The 13620-nt window shown below is 38.5% G+C and overlaps 1 protein-coding gene across 1 annotated transcript in view; it reads left to right on the top strand.

Moving 5' to 3' along the window:
- The window catches only part of ESR2 (estrogen receptor 2), a 31040-nt gene that overhangs the window by 14310 nt on the left and 3110 nt on the right, over positions 1-13620 (top strand). Inside the window, exons 4-6 of the mRNA XM_032188237.1 lie at positions 4816-5115; positions 10237-10375; positions 12547-12680. Coding sequence (XP_032044128.1) covers positions 4816-5115; positions 10237-10375; positions 12547-12680 — 573 coding nt within the window. The remainder of the gene's footprint in view (positions 1-4815; positions 5116-10236; positions 10376-12546; positions 12681-13620) is intronic.

Here is a 13620-nt window from a genome sequence, read left to right as displayed (position 1 = left end):
CTTACCCATGTGGCTTATGGTGCTGTAACTGGAGGTCTTGCATCCAGCATTCTCAGCTGAATACAGGTATTTTCTTGTGCAAAGAATTGTTCTAAATAAGAAGAGCATTGTAGGAAAAAAGAAGGATTTGATCATCTTGTGCACTACTCCAATTGCCTGAATTACCTTTATATGAATGAATATTAGCTATTAAGTATATTTAGTGAGTTTGTGGTAAGGTCAGTTACAGTCCCTAACCTTAGAAACTTTGTTTTATTGCTGTGTCTTTACACAGACAGATCCACATCTCTGTTTCTAGTTAAGACAAACATCAAGCTGGTCTATAGTTATTCCTCACATATTTTTATAAACACACATGCCTTTTGGATGCTAATAGATAGACAGGCAAATTTTTTCAGTCCTGCCTAAACTTCGCATTTAAATGGGAAGTAGAAACGTTCCTTTACGTGGTTTAAATGTTGTATTAATTGGAAAGGCTGCTAATTCCTGACAGGTCAATTGACTGGCAGCCTTAAATGTAGTTTTCTTAGATGTGTAATCTTACAGAGCACTCTCTCTCTCTCTTCCCCCCGCTCTCCCTTCCTTCCTAAACACAAACAGAATAAATTTTAATGTGGAAATAAATGGTATTTCTTTTAATTACCGATGAGCTATTTTATGCACACTGCTCAGTGAATCAGGCTTTGCCTCCTTTGGCAATATACATTGATTAAAAATACAAACAAAAATTCAGCATCCTGTTTCTTTTCCTTTTTTTTTTTAACCCCTCCCCCCCTTCACAACTCCTTTTTTTTCCTTTTCAAACGAGCTGAGGACAGCTGATTAGAGCATGCTGAGTCCCACAGGAGTGCCCTTGGTTCACTTCAGTGCTGGGAATTGAACTAGGATCGATGAGCTGGTTGCAAGTGCTTGCCTGAGCACTCGCTGCTTCTGGCAGGTGTCTCTGAACTGCTGGAATTTCTTCCTTATTGTCTCGCCAGATGTCTCCTCATCTCCACAGCTCGTTCTTAAACCAGTAGTTTTTCTGACTTTATTGTTTTAGATATGGTCCCTTCAGCAAACTCAACAACTCTTCCCTGTGTTTAATTTAAAGGCTGCTGTTCCTCATGAGCCCTCTTTTAGAGGGATTCACATCTCCACCAGGTACTGGAGAATAAAACCAATGCATGCCACGGAGCAGCTGGCATTTTCTGCCCAAGAAAATGCCTCCTCCCCCCTGTGTCTACCTATGGCTTTTAGTCCCTCTGTGCTATTTTTCTTGTTTAGCCCTTCAAGATGCCCTTGTTCAATGTGTTTCAGCATTCTGAATAGTAAAACCTGGACAACGTGTTGCTTTCTGCTTTAGTTGAGTTATCTCCTGTTGGTTACAGTCTCTACTATGGACATTCATATGGAAGTCACAGCCACTGACCTCTCTGTACATAGAGCACCCTGATACCTTGGTGTTTCCTCGTTCTGTCTCCAGCTGAACTTTTGTTCCAGTTTCTTAGCTTACTGCTGACCTTTCCTCTTTGTCTTCCCTGATGGAAAATATTTACATACTTTCTGTTCATGATGTGACTTCAGTACAGTTTGCAGCCCACTGTGCCATTCTAATGTTTTTCTGAAGCTGACAAAGCACTTTAAGACTTTCCTCTCTCTTGACCTTTGTACATTAGTCCAAAATGAGGTTTAGCACAGAGTTCACTACATCTTCTGTGTGTCGTCTATGCCTTGCTGTCCTTTGACTCTCTCAGGAAGAAAAGGATTTGTCCATAGAGATGGCTGAAGAAATCCCTCTGTGACTTGTGCAGTTCTGCTGGTAACCTTTTTTTGTGCGGGGTTCATCATCAAGGCTGACTTCATAAATCTACCATGAGATAACGTCTGCAGCTCTGTCTCTGGTGGTGTGTTATCCTTCACTAACTGCTGTTTAGCTTCTCTGGCAGCTTGTAGCTAGATTAGATTCAGCTAAACTAAGGCTATTTAGTTTTGCAAATCACTGTTTTTTTCCTTCAGTCTACTCTTTGTGTCAGTACTCAAGCCATTTCATCCTACCACAAAGGACATGAAGACATCCTTGCCCACTATGTTGCAGACTTTAAGCCAGTACTTCTAGCTGGTAATGCTTCTTGCTCCAAATGCCTCATTCCACTTGGGTTCCTCCATACCCAAGGTCCCGTTGTTGAACCAGCTTTGCCAGTTTGTCTCCTCCACTCTCTTTTCTTTCCACGTAGCAGGTGTTCTCTAATTTCCAGAACTTCTTTAATGCTCATTCTGTTCTCTTTTACATCTGAGGCAATTCATTGAACAGGCAGCAAGCAATGTTTGTAACACTGTGCAGCTGAAAGTTCCACAACCTTAAAGTCCTGGCAGACTTTTTTAGACCTTTTCCATTTTGTTCAGTGCCTTCAGGTTATACCTGACTGGCCTTTGCATCTCATCCTTCTCACAGGTTGACTCAAATGGTGCTTAACAGCTGTTGAAGATGAGACAGGACTATGACCTGACAAGCCATCACACCTGGGGAACCTCTACCACTGAGACTGCATTCACTCAACATCTTATTTAGCAGTATGAGCCTTGTCAATAGCATCTGAATATTTTTTGTGAATCTGTGTGCCTTCACTTCTTCTATTTTTACTTTTTGCTTATATTTGAAACTCTCAGTTGGCCAAATGAACCTAAGTGCCAGAATTTCATTGTCATGTTAGAATTTATGCAACTCATGTTCTAATATATCTGATGACTGTAGATGAAGAATGGTAGGAGTTGCTGAGTAAGGTAGCATGAAAAAAGGGAAGCTGCTACATTGCTATGTCCCTGGGTCCAACTAATAGCGAGTGTGAACATGTATTGCCATTAGCAAAACCACACAATGCCTGTATCCACAGCCAGCCACACTGGTCAGCAGACAGAAGATCTAGCGCTCATGCAAGCACAAGCAGTGGGAAATGCATGTATGTATACAGTATGGATCCTTCCAGCAGCTGGGTTTAGACACTCAGTCTGTCAGGTAGCTCACCCCTACATTCTTCTCAGCTGGTGGTCTCTGGCCATAAGAGACCTTCAAAGTCTGCAGCCTCACTCCACTCACTGGTAGTTATCCGTTCTCCCACACAGTTGGATTCATACATTATGGATGCCTCCAAAAACAGGCTTTAGAAAATCAGTGTTATCCAGTAGCCTTTGGTTACTTCGGTCTTCCAGGTGCCTTGTGCACAAACCCTTGCACATATACATCATGCAAGCAAGTGTCTGGCAGCTGGTCCAAACCCATGGCCCTTCTGGTAGCTGACATCCAGATCCTCTGGTCACGCTAGTGCTTGGCTTGGAGTTCATGGTCCCTACAGCCCTTCTTGTTGACTTATCTGGTGGGTGTCATTCATGGACCATGGGCTTGTTCTTTGATAACCCTGAGAATAGCCAAGTCAGGGTGCTTGTTGGCATTGATCACGTTGTTGGGATTTTTCCACCTTCATCATTCCTCTGCTGCTTTGCCTTCGTGTACTTTATGGAGTAAATATTAGGGAATGAATTACCTATCCTAATAAAGAAGAACCAGATTCTGTGACTATGTTGAGAATTCTGAAGGCAACATGCCAAAAAAAATCATTAATTCTAGTAATGTCAAGATAGAAGTACTAGATGAAAATATGCCTTTGTAACTTACAGGACTGAAACCAAATGAGGCAACCTCTTATTATACTTTTAGGTCTTCATGATCTCTACTAATGCAGTAATAAATGTTGGTCTAATATAGATTTATGCTACCAATGACATTTACATGTATATGAAAATTCAACCTTAGAGTATCATTTGTCAGTAGAAGAGTTGATGGCTAGCACAAAAAAAAATGACTTCTGAAAGAATTAGAGGACAATTTAGCAGTGATATTGAAAACATTAAGTGCTAGAGGATTCCAGCTATTTAGTAAGTTAATATTTTTAAATATCTTGATTTTTAATATAGTGAAATCTTGTATGTTAGTTATTGACAAGGATTATATGTATATAAGTAAACATAAAAGGAGTGATGGAAGCAGAAACCATGGCTTAGTGTTTTAGCAAATCCCCCAGTGTTTTTGCAGAGTCTTTTAGCTTCTTTGTATGGCAGCTCTCCAAAGACAGATAACTGATCCTAGCAATAATACTGATAGGCAGAGAATGTTTGCTGTTGTGTTAATGAAAAAAAAAATAATAATTCTGGGAATTAAAAACCTTTGTAAAAGGACTGTTCTGTGAAACCGAAATAGTATTCTTTAAGCAAAGCTCCAAAAATGGGGCTTGCTCCGTCTAGTTGTAGATATCTGAATTCACTTGGAGGAAACTCCCACTGGCTTAACAGGACATACAGAGAAGACGGGTCACCTCACTGAACACCCAGCTAGCAGTGAGGAACAGCTGTGCTTCTGGGTGAGGTACTTACACTGTGTCATGGCCCAAATTGCCCAAATTTAGAGTTCTTTTTTTTTTCTTTTTTTTTTTTTCTTTTCCAATTGACATCTAAAACAGAATTTTAAAACCGAAGTAAACGGCTGCCTTTAATTGCATTTGAAGACTTGATTTATCTCTCTTGATGTCAATGAGAATTTCCCCAGGGACTTGTAAAGTGGGTTAACTGTAAGTGAATAAACATTTATCTTGTTATTTTTACTTCAGTAGAGTAAACCAAAGCCTCAACTGAAGTCAGTGGAAGCAAAGTTAGGTGAAACTTGATGCTTCAGGCTAGAACATCCAATATTAAAGAGTGTTTTCCCTTCTCAAACATTTTAATTTGTATAATGCAACACTGAGAGAAATATACATCAATGCAATCATGTTCCTCTTGTGTCAGGCTCAAGAAGAGAACGTTGTGGATATCGCATCCTGCGCCGCCATCGCAATTCAGAAGATCAAGTGCATTGCATTAGCAAAACTAAGAAATACAATGAGACGGCCACCCGTGTAAAAGAGATCCTCCTCAGCACGGTCAGTCCAGAGCAGTTCGTTTTAACTCTACTTGAAGCTGAACCTCCCAATGTGTTGGTGAGTCGTCCCAGCAAACCATTCACGGAGGCCTCCATGATGATGTCCCTGACAAAACTGGCAGACAAAGAGCTGGTTCATATGATTGGCTGGGCCAAAAAAATTCCTGGTAAGGATTTCAATCTCTTTTTTGTTTATTTTATTCAATGCCTTGATGGTATAGCACTGTGAATGTGTAGTATGAAGGTCTTATGTTTTCTATCCTATAAAAGTAATGGAGAAATTATAGCTCTTGGTAATTCACTTGGAAGTATTTTGGATCAAACAACCTTACCAGCAATTTGATATTTGCTGTTAGCCAAATACTTACTCAGTTTTCTAAAAAACATAGTTGGCGTTGCATGTAATTTCTACCTCATCAACTATAAATGCCTGATTAATCTGATTAAGGATATTCATTAAAAGGTGTATTAACTAGATTGATATAGAAAAAAAAAGTCAAAATTTTTCCTTGAATCTTATTGAAAGGTTTCTGTTGAAGTTGGTGAAAACTGCTGTGTATCCAAGCACTGAGCCTCTGCAATTGCTTCAGCTGACATAGTTGGTACACAAGAGCTTCAGATTGCTAAGTGGCACATAGTATCGATCTCAGAATTATTGTGTGCACTCCTTCAAAACAACAATCAATAAGGATGCTTTGGGTTGTTGGCAACACAAAGAACATGCACTGAAGTGCAGCTACGTGTGTTACTGCCTTGAATGTAGCCACTCTCTAATGCAGCCACGGTACCCTGGCAATGTACCATTTCTCTCCTTACAAACTGAAGTAAGTGGTGAACATGTACAATTTCTTCTCCATGAAGGGCCCACTTTAAAACAGCCATAATAAAGAATAAAAGACAGAGTAAAAGCAGCCAGAACGTGGAGAAGATAGCTGGCAAAGCTGTGTGGAAAAAATTGCTGGCTGACATAGACTAAACTGTAGACCATAGCCATTTAGTAAGAGCTAAGGTGGCCAACTAAATAGTACTGAGCTAAAAGAAGCATTGAATAATTGACAGAGACACAGCAGTGTGGAGCTTAATCTTTAACTTCAGATATAGTGCTCTGCTAGGAGTGATCCCTGCAGCTATGTGCACCTTGCATGGCTAATGCATTCCACAGTGCATCTAGAGGTCCTAAGCCCACGGATGTCTGGAATGAGGGGTCAGAACAACGTGGTCTTCCCTCAGATCTTATGCTGAGGGCAAGCAGAGTGTGCCAGCATGTGCCCACGTCTTGTTACTGTAAGCAGTGCTTGCTACTGCTCAAATACATGCTCAGGAAGACATGACAGTAACCCTTATATCTAGAAAAAAACACAGTGCATACATAGTACAGGAGTTCATCTTCATGGGGAAAATTTTGTACACTCCTGAAACTAAGAAATTAGGATAAGGGAGGTATATGCTATTTCAGGTCCAGGTGGAGGGCCTGAAGATGCTACCAGCTCCAACTGTTGGGCTATATCTGCTCCTTGCAGAGTCTCCATGGCTCAGCCACTGTGCTGGATTGTCCAGGTGTGATATATTTCAGGTGTGCAAATTCCAGTTTAGGTGCTTGGGCATGAGAATCCTAAGCTGTGTTGGCTATTTGTACAGCGATAGTGGTTTTGCTGTTAACATGGAGTGCTTTAAACTGAGTGTCAGAATCCTTAATTCTTATTTTCCCTGAGTTAAGAAACAGTGCAAATAACCATCAAGTAAGTAACTGTAAGGGTAAAAATGGTGTCTATTGCTATAATTTATTTTCTGATTAAAAAAAGTTGAATAATAAACACCATTTCAGAGGACTCTGTATAGTTCTATTAGCCTGATAGGAAGTGAATTGGGGGAGGGGGAGGGGGAGGGGAAGTAATACAGGGAAAACAGTTTTAGGAAATGACCTGATTTTAAGCAATATTTGAATAGGAAAAAAACCAACATCTATTTACAGATTTTTCTTCGCTTATGTGTTGTTTTTTTTTTTGTTTGTTTGCTTACTTTGAACTATGTCAGTTTAGAAAAGCAAACAAAAATTTTAAAATTGTAATAATTATTTTTAAAAAATTGTCTCCAAGCTAACCCCAACTTTGACGTTGATCACTTTTAGCTTGTTTTCAACTTACATCAGAAATAAAACAATTTTCTTGGCAATAAAAGAATTGTATGAAAAAAAACTGTTTAAGCAATCATAACCCTTCAAAAAACAGTTCCTGGGAATGTTGACGCTTTATCGTGTATGTTTGTTTTTTCTGATCACTCATGTTACACAGAACAGAAAAAAACATTAGGTTAGAATAATGCCAAAAATAGATGTGACATTTAATATGTTCCCAATCGTGAATTATATTACAATATAACACGGCATTTAGAGCATCTACGTGAATGTGGATTTATGTATTTATTTTTCCTTAAAAGTGATTATGATGACTAAAGCTTACGACATAAAATTTCAGTTTTCAAAATTCCTCCCTGAAGCTAATCGTCTAGATCCATGCTCTGTTCCATGGAGTCTTAGGGGAAAAAAAAAAAAAGAGTTGTTGACTAACAGCCCAATGCGTTGTATTTTTACTTTCTGTAAAGCTGAATATTTGATATTGTATCTGTGTAGTAAGAAACTCATTTTCACTCCTAAATTTTTATTGAACATTATTTTGACAGTGAAAACAAATGTGTTTTTTTTTTTCTTTTTTTTTTTCCCCCTTCATATCCTAGTGCTATATATGTAAGATACTGGTAATAGTTTTGTATATAAAGGAAAGATAAATGTTTACATATATATTTTTTCCTTATGTAATGTTTAGTGACCTTCTTTTATTATGAATCTTACTCTGTGACTGTATTTTTGACTGTACTTTCTGCTTATTGGATTGATTTTTTGTTGTTCAGAAAAATAGAAGGCAATACCTGGATCTTTTTTTTTTTTTTTTTCTCATTAATTGCAAGGATTTTAATTCAATGTTATCAGTGGGAGGAACATAACCTCTATAACTGCCTTTTACTTTGTTGTACTAGTGTAAGAGAGTTGAACAGAGTTCATAGCTGGAGCTGTACTGCTAATCGATAGGATGTTGTCATAATATTGAAGTTTGGATTCATTATGCAACCTGGTTTGTTGTTGGCCAGAGCAGCGTGTCTTTTGATAGTTACTACACATCCAACACTTTCTTCTTTTTTTCCTGTGCTGTTGTGGCAGTCTGTCTTGGTAGTTTATATTAAAGGATTAGATATAATTTAAAGGACGTGATTTAAAGGACATGTACTACGGTCACAGAAAAAATGAGCAATTTAATGTACTCTGCAGCAAATGAAAAGGGACTTTAGAGACTTTGAAAGAAGCTGTAGTGATAACGTGCTGTCCTCAACCTTTACAACATGATGGTTATGAAAAGAAAGGGGATGGTTCTAATAGTTGTGCGCAACGTTCATAAATCTTGTTGGGGCTGGTAATGCATATTTAGCAGGTGACATCTGGGATAAATCTGGATCTCTAATTAGCGGTAGATTGAAAACTGGGACTTGCTCTGACAGCTCAACAGAGATTTGTTTTTAAATCCAGTAACTGGTTGTTTATGCTAGAGAAAACAGTACATGCCTGTGTAACTGTTTATTTCAATAAATCCCTGAAATATCTTTGGGCTGTAGTTTCCCAGGAAACCATCACTGTCAGTTTATCCTATTCACACTTCCATGAGTATTTTTCTAACAGCATTTTTTAAATTATGAGAGTTTGGGTCTGGCAGATAATCTGCTGTTGGCTGTGAATTCTGTAGTAAATTCTGTGACAGTGAAATCCACGAGGGAAAGTACAGCTCATGGGCTCCTGTTTACTCTGCTCATAAAATAAGGAGTAAGGCTATGGATTTTGAAAGGCAGCACTTCCAGCAACGAAGAGAGAGTAAGCATTACCCAGTTTATGTCAACCTGAGGATGTCACTAACTGTCTTCCAGGCTAGTAGTTTAATAAGATGAAAATATATGGAACATTTGTATAAATCACCGCGAGCAGGTTCTGTGACAGCACAAACGTACTGTGTGCCTTTTAAGACTTCAGACAACTGAGCCGCAAGAAACCTGTTCCCATGGCCAGCCTCTGTAATGATTTTTCACTATTCAGAGACATAGACACCAGCTCATCTAAAAGTGAAACACCATTGCTAGGAGCTAATCTTAAGCCTCTCTGCTTTGAAAACTTTGGCCTGATCTTGGTTTTGAACAAAGGTGTGGTTTGGCCACTGAGCTGGTCTTCATCATACCTGGGTTTTATTCCTTGGCTGCCTGAGCAGTCTGCTTTCCTGCTTGCCTCTTGGTAATTGACACTTTTCTGTTTTCTGTGAGTTTTTCTTGGCTTTTTTTTTTATATATATTTTCCTTGTGTGTGCATTTTGTTTCTCTTTATTTGACTTCTATGAGTCTTTCCTACCAGTCTTTTTTTTGAAGGAGGCAACAACTTTCTTTCTCTTCTGGCCGTGTTGCAATGTTATCTGACACTTGCTATAAGAACAAAATGCTGGAACAGGCTTACGCATGGTTTTCCATTAATTTTGTTCTTGCTTCCTTGATGTTGTGTGTGGAGGCAATGGAGACACTACTACCTTCATCAACTACTCTTGTTTGTTGATTGTTTTTTTGTTTGTTTTCCTGGTTTGCTGCAATTTTGGGGAAGGGACCCATGAAAGTGGTGGGATGGGGTTAACACCTATTTACAAAGAGGGTGATAACACAGTGGCACCAAGATGTGGATTCTTTCAGGGGCAACCAACAAACCCAGAAACATGTCTGTCTTATGAGTTAAAGCAAATAAACCAACAAACCCCCCTGCAAGCAGCAACCATATACATTATGGGAAAATAATGGTCTATTTTGTTAAGAGTCCTCTGTAGTTCACTGCAGTTGTCTCTAAGAGGTGTGAGTTTTGTGAGTGATTTCCCAGTGCTTCTCAGAAGCCTGTGGGACCGTCAGCTGAAGAGGTGCCCAGGCATAAGGCAGGTTTTTGGCTTTCACTTGCGTGTCAACAGCTGTACAGGAGCAATTGCACTTCAGCACTGCTCTGATTTATTTCAAACGTTTTGCGGAAGGTTTGACAAGGATAATCACAAATATTCATGTTCTCTTTTGAGATGGCAGCATGGAACTTCTGATGACAGTGTTTCCTTTTCTGGCTTCCTTCACAACTCATGTTTCTTTTTGTTTCTTATATACTCAGTCTTCTTTATAAAAACAGAGATGTAAATAAGTTGATTTTCTTGATGCTGTTTTCATCATTTTAGGCTTCATTGATCTCAGCCTCTATGACCAAGTGAGGCTCTTGGAAAGCTGCTGGATGGAAGTATTAATGGTGGGTTTGATGTGGAGATCAATTGACCATCCTGGGAAACTAATTTTTGCACCGGACCTTGTACTAGACAGGTAAGAGAAATAAACTTCTTGAGGGCACTTCAGTTGGCATGTGTGGAGCGGGGAGGTGTGAACAGTGAGAAGAGGACAAAATATTGGAGATGCTGTTAAAGGTTTATTTAACAATGTCGTTTACTTGTATTTGTAACAATAATGACTCGAGGCTTCACATGCTGAGCATAAACAGTGACAGTCCACTAGTTCCTCTAGCACATAACGGTGTTCAGTATCTCTATTTTTCACTGTCTTTGTTGGTTTTGGTCCTTTTGTTCTAGGACCCTAGATGCCTACATTGCAGACACACCAATAAAATGTGCTACATTGTCAAACAATTTCTTAGAGCTGATAGGTTTTCTTCCCCAGCTCTCAAAATAAAAAGTAGGTGTGGTTTCAAGCCACATTTTAATTATTTTATATATTTGTTGTTGTTTTTTTTTTTCCCTGTCCTTAGTGCAGACTTCATAGATAGCTACAATAATGAGCTTTACAGCATTATCCAAAAGGGATTAAAAAAAAATAGCTTGCACTTTATCACTGAAAGGTTTTTATTATTTTTTTCCAAGTTAAATCAGGTTGTTTACAAGTTTAAAAAATTATTTCTCCGTAACTATCTACCAGCAGGGAAGAATATGGATTAGTAAGGATGTTTTTCTGTAGCACCTTGGTACGTATTTGATCTGGGCTTAGTAAAAAGTCAGGGAAACAATCCACTCTATTGGCTAGGTATAAAATATCTCTTAACCTCTTCAACCTGGTGAAATTCATATCTGCACCAATTCTGTGGCTCGAGCTAAATAATAATCATCATCATAGATACAGAAAGCAAAATGGGTTAGTAAGAGAAATAAATTTGATTTAAAGAAGGTTTGAAGTAAATTGTGATTTGCTCATATAAAACCCAATGCAAGGACATGCTAGATTGTTCAATGCAATGATAAAAAATTGCTGAAAATGTATGACACAGTTAGTTCCTCAGGAGCTAATATAAGCTGAATAGAGCAGGCTTATTTGATACATTCCTTCATCTCTGCAAGATACGGCTGGGTGGGAGCTGGCAAGCATCTGGGCATTCTGTAATTTTTTTATTTTGTAAGACCTGCTTATGTGAAACTCATCTGTAACTTGGTCACTTTTATCTTGGCTGAACTTGAGATAACATTCCCCAGGTAATCTTAGTAGACAAGTATTTCTCTGATGCTCATGCCCTTGTCTTGAAACCAGCAGCTGCCTGTCCTCCTGCAAAACTCAGAGTGCTCCTTTGCCAGAGGCACAGGGGAAAGCAAGCAGTACTCAGGCAGCAGCCTCTCTACGGGCAGTACTTTCTGCATCTGGTTTGTGTTATCTGCCCGTGCCTGCCTCACAGCCTGAGGGCTCAGCGCCTTCCTCTAGGGAGCCAGGAGAAGTGTGTCTCATGGTAAAAACATCATTATAAATAATCTTGTATTACAGATAGTGCAAGAAGCATCCCTTTGGGGTCACTGTGTCATAGAGTTTAAATGTTTTTTAAGTCCAGCACTTTTTAATTATTATTTTTATTTTTTTAAATATGAATCAGTAACTTATGTGGTTTAACATTTCTGCTGTTTAATTTCAAACCCATTGGAATAGCTTCTGGTATTTTTATTTATTTTTTTTCTAATCATACACAGTGTGTTCTGAAAATGGTACTGATTCTAACATCCAAAATGGAGAAAGGTGCATTCAGCAGACGCTGCCTTATTATTACAAGAAATTTATTTGGGGGGGGCCTTTCTTATTTATTAGGCCCCTGTCAGGTACAAACGAGGATGTCACAGGTTGTGGTATTAATTTCTGGTGAAACAAATCTGGGTAATACTCAAGAAGGTGCTGTGCTCTGCCCGGTACTACATAGTTGAAAACTAATTATCCAAAATTATTTTGTCTGTGAGGTTAAAGCCTCTTAAAGAAATGCAGTCATACTTACTTGTGGTCAATCCTGCAAGCACTTTAAACACTTTAAAGAGAAAATTAGTTTCTTAGAGGTGCTGACCTTCTATACCAGTGTAATTTTCCATTTAGATTTCGTGACAGAACCTTTTGAATTCTCCCGAAGATGAGATGGATAGGCCTTTGCAGCCTTCTTTGTGCTATGACTTTTATCTGTCTGAGTCAGAGTTCCCTAATTCTACTTTTTTGGTAACATTTTAAATGTGTTTCCATAGGGACGAGGGGAAATGCGTAGAGGGAATTTTGGAAATCTTTGATATGCTCCTGGCCATGACCTCGAGGTTCCGAGAGCTGAAACTGCAGCACAAGGAGTATCTGTGTGTCAAGGCAATGATCCTCCTCAATTCCAGTGAGTACACAATTGCCTCTGACACTCACCAAATTATACTTATTTCAGCTGTAGCTGGGAAATTATTCTCTAAAAATGGCAGAAATATCAAATGCAATAAAGCCATTGAAAGAGAAAAATAGAGAGGGACTTCTTACCATCAGATCATACAGATTTTTGCTCAAGAAACTTCTAAGCGATACCGTTTGCTGAATTTAGTGTCTATATCCTGTTCTAAAGAACCGAATAAAAGACCTCAAATTTGAAAAGCTTCTCACATGGTGGGGTTCGCGACCCAGTCTGTGGGTATGTCCTTTTCAAATGTTGATCCCTGGTGATCAAGGAGAAATTTTGCTCAGATCTCTGTAGATCCTGGTCGTGGGTAGTGCAAGCTCTTCAAGCCTATTCTGAATTCTAATAAAACTAGTTACTCAACTGAGTGATGATTAACTGTGCTTAGATATTTCTATTTAACCGTAATTAATTGGTAAAAAGTTATTGAATGTACTCAACAGTTCTGCAAGATGAATTTAAGGACAAAAGGTTTGCTTTGCAGCCTTTTACACAAGGCAACTAGGAATGTGTGTTTGCCCACCTTTAGGCAGTCTGTAGTAAAATCATTTTAGTCTCCAAAATGTTTTGCAATTAATGTTGTCAAAAAAAAAAAAAAAAGCAAAACAAAATAACATCTATTTAAAGAAAGATGATACTCTTTACATCTACTGTTTCCAGCAAGAAATTTCTGCATAACTCTCAGCAAGATTCTGCAGGGTGGTAGTCCAGCTGTTATCAGACTTGTTTATAGACAGATACCACTATTTCAGTCAACAATAAGGCTGTTTCTTTTTTTTTGTTATTTACCAAAAAAAAAATTATAAATAAATAAAAGATCATCAGCCATGTTTTTTTTCAAAGCTTCTACTCTTAAAAAATAAAATCTCTCTAACTGACAAATTATATC

The sequence above is a fragment of the Aythya fuligula genome, chromosome 5 (assembly GCF_009819795.1).
Source record: "Aythya fuligula isolate bAytFul2 chromosome 5, bAytFul2.pri, whole genome shotgun sequence".
Lineage (NCBI taxonomy): Eukaryota > Metazoa > Chordata > Aves > Anseriformes > Anatidae > Aythya > Aythya fuligula.
The sequence above is the reverse complement of the archived record's forward strand: the minus strand, read 5'-3'. Positions and strand labels throughout refer to the sequence as shown.